The following is a 13,309-nucleotide window of genomic DNA, read 5'->3' on the forward strand; positions in this document are numbered from 1 at the left end:
TGGCATGCACCTTAAGACCCTGATTCTATATAGGATGCCTACATTAGCACCCTAATTGTGGTCACCTAGCAACGCATAGGGAGGGGCCTAAGGCCTGATTGGATCAAACACTTAAGGCCCTTCTGGGAAACAGAGGGAAAGACCCTGTGGCCTGATTGGCTCAGACACCTATGGCCCCTCCCCTTGGGAGGGGCCTTAGGCGTCTGGGCAAATCAAGGTCTTAGTCCTCTCCCGGTGCATCACATGATGCACCAGGGAGGGGAAGGCCCACCATTTTGGACTGGCGAGCCTCGGAGCAGGAGGGGCTAAGCATCTCTCCTGCTCTCAACTTCTCACAAAGGTACGGGAGGGGGCAGGATTGGGGAGTGAGGGGAGGTTTGTGGAGCATCCGGTGACAGGAGGGAGTGGGCATCCCTCCTGCCTTTTTTGGGGGTCCTATGCCAGTTTGTTGAGGGGTTGTTGGGGAGGGCCATCATCGGCGGAGGAGGGGGGGCTTTTTTCTTTTTTTAATGGGACAGATATTGTGTATGTGTGTGTAACACATGCACAATATCTGTGCCATTAAAAAAAAATATATATAGGTGGACCTGTTGGTTTTTTTGGGTCTGTAGGAGTGATCGCTATTTTTTGTGGGATATTAGAACATCGATTGGTGGGCTAGTTTGCATAGATTTTTAATATTAATGACCCATTTGCATGCCCAAATTAGAGAATGAGCTCTTGCACAGTAAAACACGCAGTGGGCCTTTTTGGACATCGGGTTAGCAAATACGATCAGTCACTAAATTGGTCAAACTGGTTTAGTGACGATCATTAAACAATTGGTGATTTTGTACATCTAGGTCCTAGTGACGTCTAAGTGGAGGTTCTTCTTCCATGCTTAAAGACACCTAATAACACCTATCTGTAAAAGTAGGCATGGCTAGGGCAGAGGATAGGTATGGTTGAGTTAGGTGATGTTAGGCATATGACATAGGTTCTTCCAAATTAGGTGAGAGAAAAGTTGGTCTAATGGAGCAGTGCCTATGTCTAGGATGCCTACCGACCCCCAAGTCTGCTTAAGCACCACTAGGTGTGATTCTTTAAATAGCACATAGTAGTTGATTGACAACTGCGCCAAATGGCACCTAAAATGTAGGTGCCTGTAACATTTCTGGTTTGGGCTGGTGATGACTGGCAATGATTACTAGAAATGGGGTTAAGCAGCAACAAGGAATAATGAGAGGGTTTTAAGCCCCTGACTCTGCTCTAAACCTTCCTCAGCCAGAAAGTGGAGGTTTGCTCTCTGTCAAATGTTGGTGAGATACCTCTTATCTCTGTATGACACATTAATATGTCACAACACTCTCATTGGAATCACTATTGCAGGAGTGTCAAAAGTCCCTCCTCAAGGGCCGCAATCCAGTCAGGTTTTCAGGAATGTGCATGAGATCTATTTGCATGCACTGCTTTCATTGTATGCTAATAGATCTCATGCATATTCATTGGGGGAAATCCTGAAAACCCGACTGGAATGTGGCCCTCGAGGAGGGACTTTGATACTCCTGCTCTATTGTGATAAAAATTCTGAAATAGTACTATATTATATTATTTCAGTACATTTATGAAAAGTACACCTATAGATTTGAAGTGTTATATGAATTAGTTTTGGTTCCTATCTTGGTTTTCATCATCTACCAAGGTAATATGTAGAAATAAAACAAAAACACCAAGGAAAAAAATATCTTTTATTGGACAAACTTTATGATTATCTTTCAAAGGAAACCCCTTCTTCCTCAGATCAGAAATAAGCAAATGTTCGCAAAATTAGTTATAAAGGAATCATGAAAGCATTTTAGTGGTAGTTGAAGAAAGAGATGACAAAGCAGTTTGAATTTCTTTACAATGGGAATGAAAGCCAAGGTTTTTGTTAAGTAGGAGACAGAGAGGTGACAAAGCAGTTTAAAATCCTTTGTAGTGGCTTTCTTTCCCAGTATAAAGGATTTTAAACTGCTTTGTCTCCTATATAACAAGGACCTTGGTTTTCATTCTCACTACAAAGAAATTCAAATTGCTTTGTTACCTATTTGGGATACAGATGGAGGAGCCTAAGATCCTGATTGGCTCAGTTATTGGAAGGGGCCTCGGAGCAGGAGGGACTGAGCATTCCTCCTGTTCTCAACTTCTCACAAAGGTATGGGGCTGTGTGTGGATGGGGGGATGTTCAGGGAAAGCATCCAGGAGTGGGCATCACCCCTGCCTTTTTATTGGGGAGTGGTAAGGGGTAAGGTAGGTGATGGGTCGCTTGGGGGGGGGTGCCTGGTGTGCGGGGGGAGGGCTCTTTTGGCAGGAGGGAGTGGGTATCCCTCCTGCCATTTTTTCACTGCTATGAGGGACAGGTTCGCCTGGCAGGAGGAAGTGGGCATTCCTCCTGCCATTTTTTCACTTCCCTGGAGGGGGGAGGGGCCGTGTCTCTTGGTGCTGGTTCATGGGAAGGTCTTTGGGGAGGGCTGTCATTGGCACGGGATGGGGGGCAGCGTGACTTTTTTTTTTTTTTCAATAGGGCAGATAGAGTGGTAGACCATTGGAACAAACTCCCAGAGCAGGTGATCGCGGCCAGCAGCATACAAGATTTTAAGAATAAATGGGATGCCCACGTTGGATCTTTACGAGGGCAGTATAGAGGTGATACCACCTGTGAGCGACCCCTTAGGAGGTTGTTAGGGGAGGGTTAATGGAGTGGGCAGACTTGATGGACTATGGCCCTTTTCTGCCGTCATCTTCTATGTTTCTATATTGTGCTTGTTAACATATGCACATCAGTGCCATAAAAAAAAATAATAATAAAGCCCCCAACAGCTGAGGGGCTTCCCCTGCCATTCAGCTTTTAGGGCTTCCACAAACTGGCTCTGCAGACGGGGATTACCACAAACTTCCATGCAAATAATTTGCATGGAGGTTTGTTGGTGCATCAATCGCTGTTCCAGAGTCGACAAAAAAATTGGCCAACAGTGATTCACATTGGAGAATGACACGGTGGCGGGTTACCCGCGGCTAGCCGCGTTTAGCCGCGGGTAGCCTGCTGAAACGGGGAAGAAAAAATAGTGGCCTCTGCGGGACGGGGAGAAGGCCATTCACCGCCCCGTGGAGCGGTGAATGGACTTGTCCCCGCAGGGAGGCAATCAAGGATCGCGCGGTCCCCGCCATCTCCCTCCCTCCTCCTTACAGCCGGTTTAATTTCTGCCGGTCCGCGTGAAAAAAAAAGCCTCCTTCCTTTTCCCCTGCTCTTACCGCCATGCTCATGCTGCAGCTACTAAAGCCGACAGGAAGTCTTTCCGACATCAATTCTGACGTCGGAGAGGACGTTCTGGGCCAGCCAATCGCTGCCTGGCTGGCCCAGAACGTCCTCTCCGACTTCAGAATTGAGTCAGAAAGACTTCCTGTCGGCTTTAGTAGCTGCAGCATGAGCATGGCGGTAAGAGCAGGGGAAAAGGAAGGAGGCTTTTTTTTTTTTTTTTTTTTTTTTGAGCAGCAGGGAGGCAGCAGGCTGGCTTTGGCTAGGGAGGGAGAAAGGTAGGCAGGCAGGATTCGGGGGTGGGGGTGGGACAAAGTGTGGAAGGCAGTGAGAGGGACATAGGAAGGAGGCACTAGGGGCACTAAAGACATGGGAAGGATGCACTGGGGGGGCACTAAAGACAGAAAGGGGCACTAAAGACATGGGAAGGAGGCACTGAAGGCACTGGGGGCACTAAAGACAGGAAGGGGCACTAAGGACATGGGAAGGAGGCAATGGGGCACTAAAGACAGGAAGGGCACTAAGGACATGGGGAGGAGGCACTGGGGGCACTAAAGACAGGAAGGGGCACTAAGGACTTGGGAAGGAGGCACTGGGGACAGTAAAGACATGGGAAAGAGGCACCGGGGGCACTAAGGACATAGGAAGGAAAGAGGGAGGGAATAGAAAGGGACAATTCTTGGGCCTGAGTGCAGAAAGAAAGAAATGAAAGAAAGGATACACAGACAGAAGGAAACGCAACCAGAGACTCATGAAATCACCAGACAGCAAAGGTAGGAAAAATGATTTTATTTTCAATTTAGTGATCAAAACGTGTCAGTTTTGAGAAGTTATATCTGCTGTCTATATTTTGCACTATATTTATCTATTTTTCTATAGTTACTGAGGTGACCGAGCTTGCGGAGATGGGGCGGAAACAGGGTTTTAAAATTTTAGTCCTAGTAGTTTGCCGGTCCACAAAATTCTTTTATTTCTGCTGGTTCACGGGTGTAAAAAGGTTGAAAAACACTGATGTAGAGTATGCCGGCTTTTTCGGCCAGCCGCACGCGTTCAATAAGCCGCGCTTACGTGGCTGCTCGAGTTGATCAATCTTCTCCTCTCTTACAACTTCCTGTTTCCGGTTGCATCAGAGGAGAATATTGAACAAATGAGCACCCGCACGTGTGGCTGGGCGAAAAAGAAAGCCGGCATACTCTACATCTAAGGTGAGATGGAGGGAGATGGCGGAACACTGCAATCGGTCGGGTGTCTGCTGTTTTTGTATCACTGCCTGCCTGCGCTCACGTTCCAGATCCACCTGCATTTTTAGTGTGTACAATTGACCTGATTCGAACTATAGGTGAACATGGGGGACACGTCATTGCAAGGGAGGACAAGTCAATTGATTTATTTTATGTTCTGTTTTTACTACAGGGCAGAGGCACTGAAACAGATTCTCAGTGCAGTAGTAGTAGTAGTGGTGGCAGGATTCTCTTCTGTCTTCATGGTGAGGCTTATATGGATGCTGCGGGGATGGTGACGGGGCGGTGAATGGGATGGCGGTGGCGGTGACGGGGCGGTAAAAGGGATGGCGGTGAAGGGAACGGCGGTGACGGGGCGGTGCAGAGGATGGTGGGCCGGGGACGGTGCAGTGACTTTTTCCCCGTATATTCTCTAATTCACATTTTGTGCATCTAGCCCTTTGTTTCTGTTATATATACTGATTTTGACAATATTTGCTTATTTCTGATCTGAGGAAGAAGGGGTTACCTTCGAAAGCTAATAATAAACTACATTAACTCCCTCTTATTAAGGCACACAAAACATTGTCACGCACTAAATGCTAACGTGTCCATAGAATATAATGGACGCATTAGCATTTAGCACGCGCTAAATCAGCTTGCGTGCCTTAGTAAAAGAGGGGGTAAGTTAGTCCATAAAGCTAATAATAAACTACATTAACCCCCTCTTAAGGCACACAAAACATTGTCACGCACTAAATGCTAACGTGTCCATAGAATATAATGGACGCATTAGCATTTAGCACGCGCTAAATCAGCTTGCGTGCCTTAGTAAAAGGGGGGTAAGTTAGTCCAATTAAAAGGGTTTTCTTTTATTCCCTTTATGTTTTTGTTTTATTTCTACTTGTTACCTTGAAGAGTGGACTAAAATGGCCACCGCACCATTTCACTCATCTTTCATGAAATAATTGACCTTGTATTTGGTATATTAGCTCAAAATGTTAGCGTTCTATTTTGCATTTTTATGCTTTATTTATGTATTTTAAATTATTTTTATTTTGCAGGAGATGTAGATATACCTTGCAAGCAAGGTGACCAGATGTACTTGAACAGAGATATATGGAAACCCTTACCGTGCGAGCTCTGTGTATGTGACAATGGCGCCATTCTTTGTGAAAAGATTCCATGTCAGAAAGTCTTAGACTGTACAAACTCTGTGATTCCCCCAGGAGAGTGTTGTCCTGTTTGTCAAAGCCAAGGAGGAGGTGGTAGCACATACAGTGCAGGTAATATTGGAAACATTTGTGGAGAGAAAAACTGATGCATTATTTCTCAGGCATAGTTTTGTAATTACACGAGTGCATGTTCTTACCATTTTGACACACCAATCTTCCACAATATCATTCAGATTGCTAAAAAGCTGCATATTCCCGTTGGGTGAGTGTAGGAAACTCATAAGTTACCGTTTTTACATAGAACAGTCATGCACAGGATATTCCATTGTTATATAAGGAGCTAGCCATTGGCTATACCCAACACCCGTGCAATACTCACATTTAATTTCTACAGTATGTTATCCTTATTCATTACTGTATAAAATCTTCATGACTAAATATATTTAATAGGAGAGCTTTTCTTCATTTGATCACTAAAATAAATAAGCATTATTGAAGAGTGATTCTCCTGGTTTTTATTGCTGCGTTCCAAACATTTTAGAGATCAGCGTTTTGCATGTTTTCTTTCCTGTCTGTCATATCCTGCTTTCTTATAGCAGGCTTTTTTCAGTGAGCCCCCTAAAGAGTGGAATATATTAACGCCATTTAAAAACAAGAAACTAAAGTGTTTTCTTCTTTCTTTTTGTTGTAGCAAGAGGACCAAAGGTGAGTTCTACCTCCATGATACATTTTTGTACTGATCATACTGTAGACCAGTGTATCTCAAACTGTGTGCCTCCTGAGATTTCAGGTGTGCTGCGGTACACTGGGGAAGAGGAGAGATGCTGACACCAGCTGCCTACAGGACATGCTTCTCGCAAAGAGAGGCATGTTCTGTAAGCAATCTCCCGACCCTGGCACCTCTTCTCTTTGACGGCTCTTCTCTCCAGCTCTTCTCTCTGCCGGCCCTTCTCGGCGCAAGGCCCGTTTGAAGGGCCTTTGCGCATGTGCTGACATCGGTGCACTGAGGTCATGCAGGCGCGTGACACCATCATGCCAATGCCGGTACCCTTCCGGGTGTCTTGAGCCGGGGACACTAGGTTTAGTTCTAAGTGTTTTGCCAGAGATTCAGAATGGATGGATGTTCAAGAATGATATGTCCATGAGTTATAACATGAAGGTCCTTATTTTAGAAGCATTGCCATGTATAAATGGCAACATTTAAACATCTGGAGAGGCCCACATGTTTAAATGCCATTTCAGAACAGGGATTCGATAAAGCTGAGTATTTCTAGATGGCAAGAGCGCATTGGTTGATGGGGAGAGGGAGTGATCTGGATGGACCTACAATATAGATATGGATAGGAAATTTATGTCTGTATTGAGAAACGGAGGTCAGTATCTATCTGCACCTACCCCAAGGTACCCATTAAAGGGGCTGCTGTAAATAATGATGTCTGAGGTTCCCATAATACCAACTCAGCCTCCAAGAAGCTTTCCCAGTGGCCACCCGAAGCAGCATCCCTTTGAGGGAGGCCTCCACATGTGGGAACATCCTAACACGAGGCAGTTTCCCCATGATAGCCCTCTTTAGTCCCAAGCCTTTCACCCCTTCCTCGGGGTTCTTGAGAGTTTTTGGGGTGGAAGTGATGCTTATACCACCGATCCTTCAAAATTGCCACTGAGAACTCTGATGATAATATTGCAGTATTACTGCTAGGGGACAGGCTTCCATATATGTGATAAGGGTGGTGGGAGGAGGAAGCTGGCATGGAGGTAGGGGCTGGCTATTTTGAGAGGGTGCCAATAGTGGGATTGGTGCTTTTAAAGAGAAGAATAATTTATAGAAAGCTATTCCCATATGAATGTAAGCTTCTGTATATGTCTGTGTGTGTGTGTGTGTGTGTAAGTGTAAACGTATGTGCATGTGTAGTAGTAGTGGTGGTGGTGGTGGTTATAGGGTTGGAAGTTGTATGTTTGGTTTTCCTCACATGGAGCTTTCTAGAATTCCTGCTCCCTTTCTATGTGGAGGAACTTTAAAGTGTAATTCTGTTTTACAAGATGATCTACATTTGGCAGATCATCTTGTAAATTCCCTTCTCCATGTTCTGTCTAAAATCTGCCTCTTGATGTACAGTAAAAATGCACAAAGTTTTAGCTTAATTCTATGCATTAGCTTTATATTTTGCAATATACTGGATTTTTTTTGTCTATTATAGGGACAAAAAGGAGACCCTGGATCAGTCCCAGTTGTAAGTACTTTTCCTTTTTGTTCAACTTTCCATAAATATATGAGTGAGTGCTGAACAGTTCTCAGCCCAACCAACTAACTTTCTAAATTCCGAATGTTATGTTGCCACTGTAGTTGAAAAGAGAGTTATCTTATTTCATTAAGTGCCAATTTGCAGAAATGATATTCTCTGTTTTGAAATTGTTATAGATCATTGATTGAACCATATCCATGTCATTCTGTTCTTGGTTGGGCTGAGAACTTTTCAGCCCCGACATAAAAGTAGACATCATAATGTAGTAATTGAACGTGAATTTTAAGGTACCTTACCATATTACTAAGAACCTGACCGATATGCTGAGAGATAGAGCAAAGTGCTTTGTGGAGACTTTGGGTTTGTTTCTTAGAAGAAAGAAAGAATGTGTCCACCTACTGGTTCATTTGAGAGCTGCTAGAGTAAAACTTTTTTTTTTTTTTTGTGGGGGAGGGGGTGGGGGTAAGAGATGCAAATGGAAAGCTATAGAAGATCTAATCTATTTCAGATGGAAAGAGGGAGAGAGAGGATTGCATAGGGCCTGAGAACCCCCCCCCTTGTAAACTTGTGCCATGAGCAGGACAAAAAGGAGATCAGGACACCCCTTATTCATTTTTTGCTATCCTTGGAAGTAGGGTTGTCCAGAAAAACTGCGCAAATTGAAGTTTTTCCTGTGAATTTAATTGTGCTTGATCAGAAAATAAATATTTTAAATTTTTTAAATGCAATCCTGCAGTCGCTCAAAGCCTCTGATTACATAAAGCTCCATTTTTCTTACAATTTGCTATTTTTGCTTAATGGAGAAAATTTCTTGGCATTATAGCTGTTTTATGTTTTCACACTCAGCAATGATATATTGATAAAAAGACATTTCATGCAAAAAATTTAGCAGTATTTTATTAAATAAACCTTCAATATTTCACTTTATTGTGGAAAATAATAGAAATTTAACATACATCGCTAATAGCTAAACATGTTCACTTTGATGTAGTCGTCTATCAATGGCATTCGAAACGCTCAAGAATTCAATGTCTTCTTGAGATAGGATAAAGCCTGGGATTCTGTTCAGTTCCTTGCAACAAGGCCATATGTTACACTGGGTCTGTGGTGATGCCAGTGGCAAAGCCAGTTATCAGTTTAACGTCTTGTTGTATTGTTAATCGAGCAAGGTGTTAAACTGATAACTGACTTTGCCATTGGCATCACCACAGATCCATTTAGAAGATATAAATATAGATATATATGTGTGTGATATATATATTTTGACAGAAAGATGGGTTTAATGTATAGAGACTGCTGGTTTCTTTTACAAATTGCAAACAAAAAATGGCCACCAAAACATTCAAAATGTGCTGACCTAGTCATGGAGGCTCTCCACAACAATGTGCATACAGTCGGTACCACCTACAGAAAGGAATCATACCTTCCTTTGATACCCACTTCTGAAGTGATCTAAATGTTAATTATAGATTTTAGACATTTATATCGCAGCTTTGATTATATAGTTCATCAAAATTTCAAAAACAGTACACAGCTACTGCTGACTTTGTTCCCATTCTAAAATATTTACTTTGTTCTTATATTGTAATTCTGAAAATATATATTTAAAATCTATGAATCTAACAAATATTTGGTCTAAAACTGACCATTGTCTTGACCTCTATGTATATAGGTATGAGGGGCGTTCAATAATTTATCTACCTCTGTAGGAAAGAGAACGGTTAAAAAAAATTTTTTTAGCTCCATCCACTTTTCCTGTAATGATTTTAACCCCTTTGAAAAGAATTCTTCTGTTTGACATTCAAACCATGATGTCATAGCTTCCTTGACGCCTTCATCACTTGAAAACTGCTGTCCACTGAGAGATTTCTTCAAAGAACAGGAAATAATCCAAGGGAGCCAAGTTAGGAATGTAGGGTGGATGGTTCAGCTGCTGGAACCCACATTCTCAGATGGCAGCCTGTGATTTTCATGACATCTGCACCAGCACATTGTTGTGAAGAAGCAGCACACCTGCTGAATTTTCCTCATCTTTTCTCCTTGTTTGACTCCCGCAAAGCTATCATTGTGCTGGCATATCTCTCCCTGATTATGGTTGTCTTGTGTGGCATGAACTCCAGAAGCAAAAGTCCTTCATCATTCCAGAAGACAGTTGCCATGACTTTGCCTGCAGATTTTTCTGTTGTGAATTTTTTTGGGGGTGGGGGATGACTTGTTGTTCTACTGCATTGACTCCATTTTGGACTCGGGATCTCTTTGATAGACCCAAGTCTCATCTCTAGTCACCAAATGATATAAAAAAAATCCACTTGGTCTTCACCGAGCATCTCCAAGTTTTCCTGACAGCACTGGAGCCTCGAGGTCTTCTGACATGGCATCAGCATTCTTGAAACCCATCTTACATTAACCTTGGACATGCCCAGCTTTTCATAAATTATTTTCCAAACGGTACCTGCTGAGATGCCCAATTCTTCAGCTATTCAGAAAACCTTAATTTGTCTGTCTGACAAAATTAAACCCTCAACTTTCTTGCACATTTCTGTGGAAGTTGCTTCCACAGGCCGTCATCTTCAATGGACTCTCTACCCCACTTAAACTGATTGCTCCAAAATTTTACTTTGTAGGATGATGGGGCAGACTCACCATAAACTGCAGTAATGCATTCATGGATCTCCTTTGGCTTTTTGCCTTTTGTTGTGAGAAATTTTATCACTGAATGGTGCTCCAAATCTAGCAGTCTCTTACTTGATTTGCACAAGGACTCTCTTGTCATTCTGTCTCTTGGAATGTTAGACTCGCACTAAGCCACAACTGTGCATGAGTAAAGTAACCTTGAGACATGTCACAACATGCATGGACTTGTTTCAATATGCTTGATACTTTCTTTCATACTCGGGTAAATTATTGAACACTCCTCGTCTTAAGTTTCTAGATACATCTGGAAAGTTAATGACTTCATTTTGAGGGGTAACTGTGCTGTTTTTCTACTTTTTGATTTAGGTAACAGGTATCCGAGGGCGCCCAGGACCAACTGTAAGTCATTTCTCGCTAAATTATTTTTCCTTTCTCAAAATATATTCCGTAAGCAGCACGTGCCTTATATATAACAGGCCCCATTATTTCAGGCTATTAGTAATTAAAGGAATCTAACTTTGCTACATAGGGGATGGGTTGTCCTTTGTAATGACACAGGATATGACATTTCTGATTTCTTTGTGTCATTACCAAATAAAGCAGGCAGAAAATATAACACATTTCAAATGTTATCATTTGCTGATAATAGTGTACACTATCTCCCTGTTTCTGTATATGTTGCCCACAGTTGGGTGCACAATTTTGGGTGTGGATCACAGATCTGTGCACAAAGGGCCCGATTCTACAAATGGTGCTGGTATCAGTGGCCACCTAATTAATGGCTGCTGATCACGTGTCAATCATACACCAGCAGTGTTTGTAGAATCGCAGCTTTGTGAAAGGTAGTCGCCGGAAATGTAGGCCAGGGTTTTCAAGGCCTATATTTCTGGCACCTACCTTTCATGTGAATCATGGCTATGGAGGCGCTTTACGATGCCTAATGCCACTTCCAGCATTAGCCATGCCTACAGTGGCGTTAGGTGTATTAAAGCGCCTACATAACCTTGATGCATGTGCCTTTTTTTTTTTTTTTTTTTTTTAAAGCATTGGTAGGTGCCTTATGTTTTTTAAAATGGCATTTTGCACTTAAGCTAGGCACTGGTAGGGTTCTTACCAGCGCCTAACTTAAGGCACCATTTATAGAATGTGTTCCAAATTGGGTGATAACAATCAATTATTGGTGTTAATGAGATAATTGGCCACCATTAGTAGTTAAGTGAGGATCTGCCCTATCTATGCCTGATTCTCTAACTTGTGTACTTAACGTATTTTATGTGCAACTCCAAAGGAGGCATGTCCTGGAGAGGAGTATGGGCAGGTCAGGGGCATTCCAAGGATTTTTAGCTGTGGAATTATAGAGAGTAGATGAATTTTAGATGAGGTTTGGGAAGAATGAGTACAGAGGGTAAAAATGAGGGATTATGGAATGGGTAAAAGCAAGAATAGGAATAAGACTAGGAAAGGATTGATATAAAGTGAAATGAGTTATCTGAAAAGGAGTAAGAGTGGGATGGAAAGCTAGGTGAGAGGTGAAGAGATGGAAGCTGAAGAGTGGGAGAAGAAACTAAGGATATTTAGTATAAAGCTAGACCTATGGGTTTTATGAGAGCAAAGGAATGCGCTGTCACTGCTGTAAAGGTGCTTTTGGCGCCTTTGAGTTTTTGCACCCTGATGTCTTGAGCCAGCCCTGGATTAGTATGTTTTTTTTTTGTGTGTTTTTTTTTAAGCCTAAATGAGAAGTTGCGTTCTAGGAGGCATGTTTAGACCAGGGAAGGAAAATATTGTGCACAAATTATATTTTCTACTTTATACACATTCTCCACAGAAAAAATAGAGGCAACAGTCCACAGGCACAAGTGTCTGAAAAGTACCTATGGATATTGTCTCAAGGTAGAATATTTGAAAATTATCTCCTTAAGCAATTAAACATGGCTCATAATGTACCCATATAAATTCTCTAGTAATCTCTAAATTTTACTCTTAAACACATAGCCCTGTTTGATTATTACTGATTATGAGGCAAAAACAAGGGTGAGAAAATTGTTATACAGTACTATTATCTGTGATCCTCACTTCTGGCATTAAAATAAATGTAAAGCTGTTCTCTTGGGAAGTAACTGCAAAGGAACACAGAGCTCAGGTGATTATGTCAGGAACTGAAATCAAAAATTGGAGGATACTGGAAATTGGAGGATGCTGATGTTGACTTCTGAAATAATCATTTCTAACACCCAATGTGCACCCATTCTGTAATCAAGCATATCAATACAGGGATTTAAATCTGCAAATCAAGGTAAATATTTCTTGTAAATAACAAGAGAAAATTAAGGGTATATATATATATATATATATTTTTTTTTTTTTGCAAAGTGATTTTCTTTGTGGAAATCCATGTTAGTGAAAAAAAAAATGAATATATGCCCAATGGCTAGAACAGTGGATTAAGAGTCAGAGAGTTAAGAATTAAAATCTCGCTTCCCACGGATATTCTTTAATATAGGGCAAGTCATTTTACTTTCTATCGCCTGAAGTACCAAATAAGATTATAGGCCTAGATTCACTAAACTCACCGATCCTGTCCCGACCAGTTTGCGACCATTCCCTGACCCTGACCTGATTCACTAACCTTCTGCCCGATCAGTCTCCCACCTGATCTGATCCGCCCAAGCAAATGAGGGGAAATGGCAAGCATAAGTAGAAAGCCCCTTTTTATATATTCTGCAAAAAGCGCAGTGTGAGCCCTTGGTTTTAACCCACGAGTTT

General features: G+C 42.2%; 1 protein-coding gene across 2 annotated transcripts in view; it reads left to right on the forward strand.

Moving 5' to 3' along the window:
* The window catches only part of COL5A2 (collagen type V alpha 2 chain), a 306,470-nt gene that overhangs the window by 102,722 nt on the left and 190,439 nt on the right, over positions 1–13,309 (forward strand). For both annotated transcript variants that reach the window (XM_033945794.1, XM_033945795.1), the window contains 4 exons: positions 5,559–5,780; positions 6,361–6,374; positions 7,868–7,900; positions 10,913–10,945. In XM_033945794.1, the coding sequence (XP_033801685.1) occupies positions 5,559–5,780; positions 6,361–6,374; positions 7,868–7,900; positions 10,913–10,945 (302 nt within the window). The remainder of the gene's footprint in view (positions 1–5,558; positions 5,781–6,360; positions 6,375–7,867; positions 7,901–10,912; positions 10,946–13,309) is intronic.

Source organism: Geotrypetes seraphini, chromosome 5 (assembly GCF_902459505.1).
Source record: "Geotrypetes seraphini chromosome 5, aGeoSer1.1, whole genome shotgun sequence".
NCBI lineage: Eukaryota > Metazoa > Chordata > Amphibia > Gymnophiona > Dermophiidae > Geotrypetes > Geotrypetes seraphini.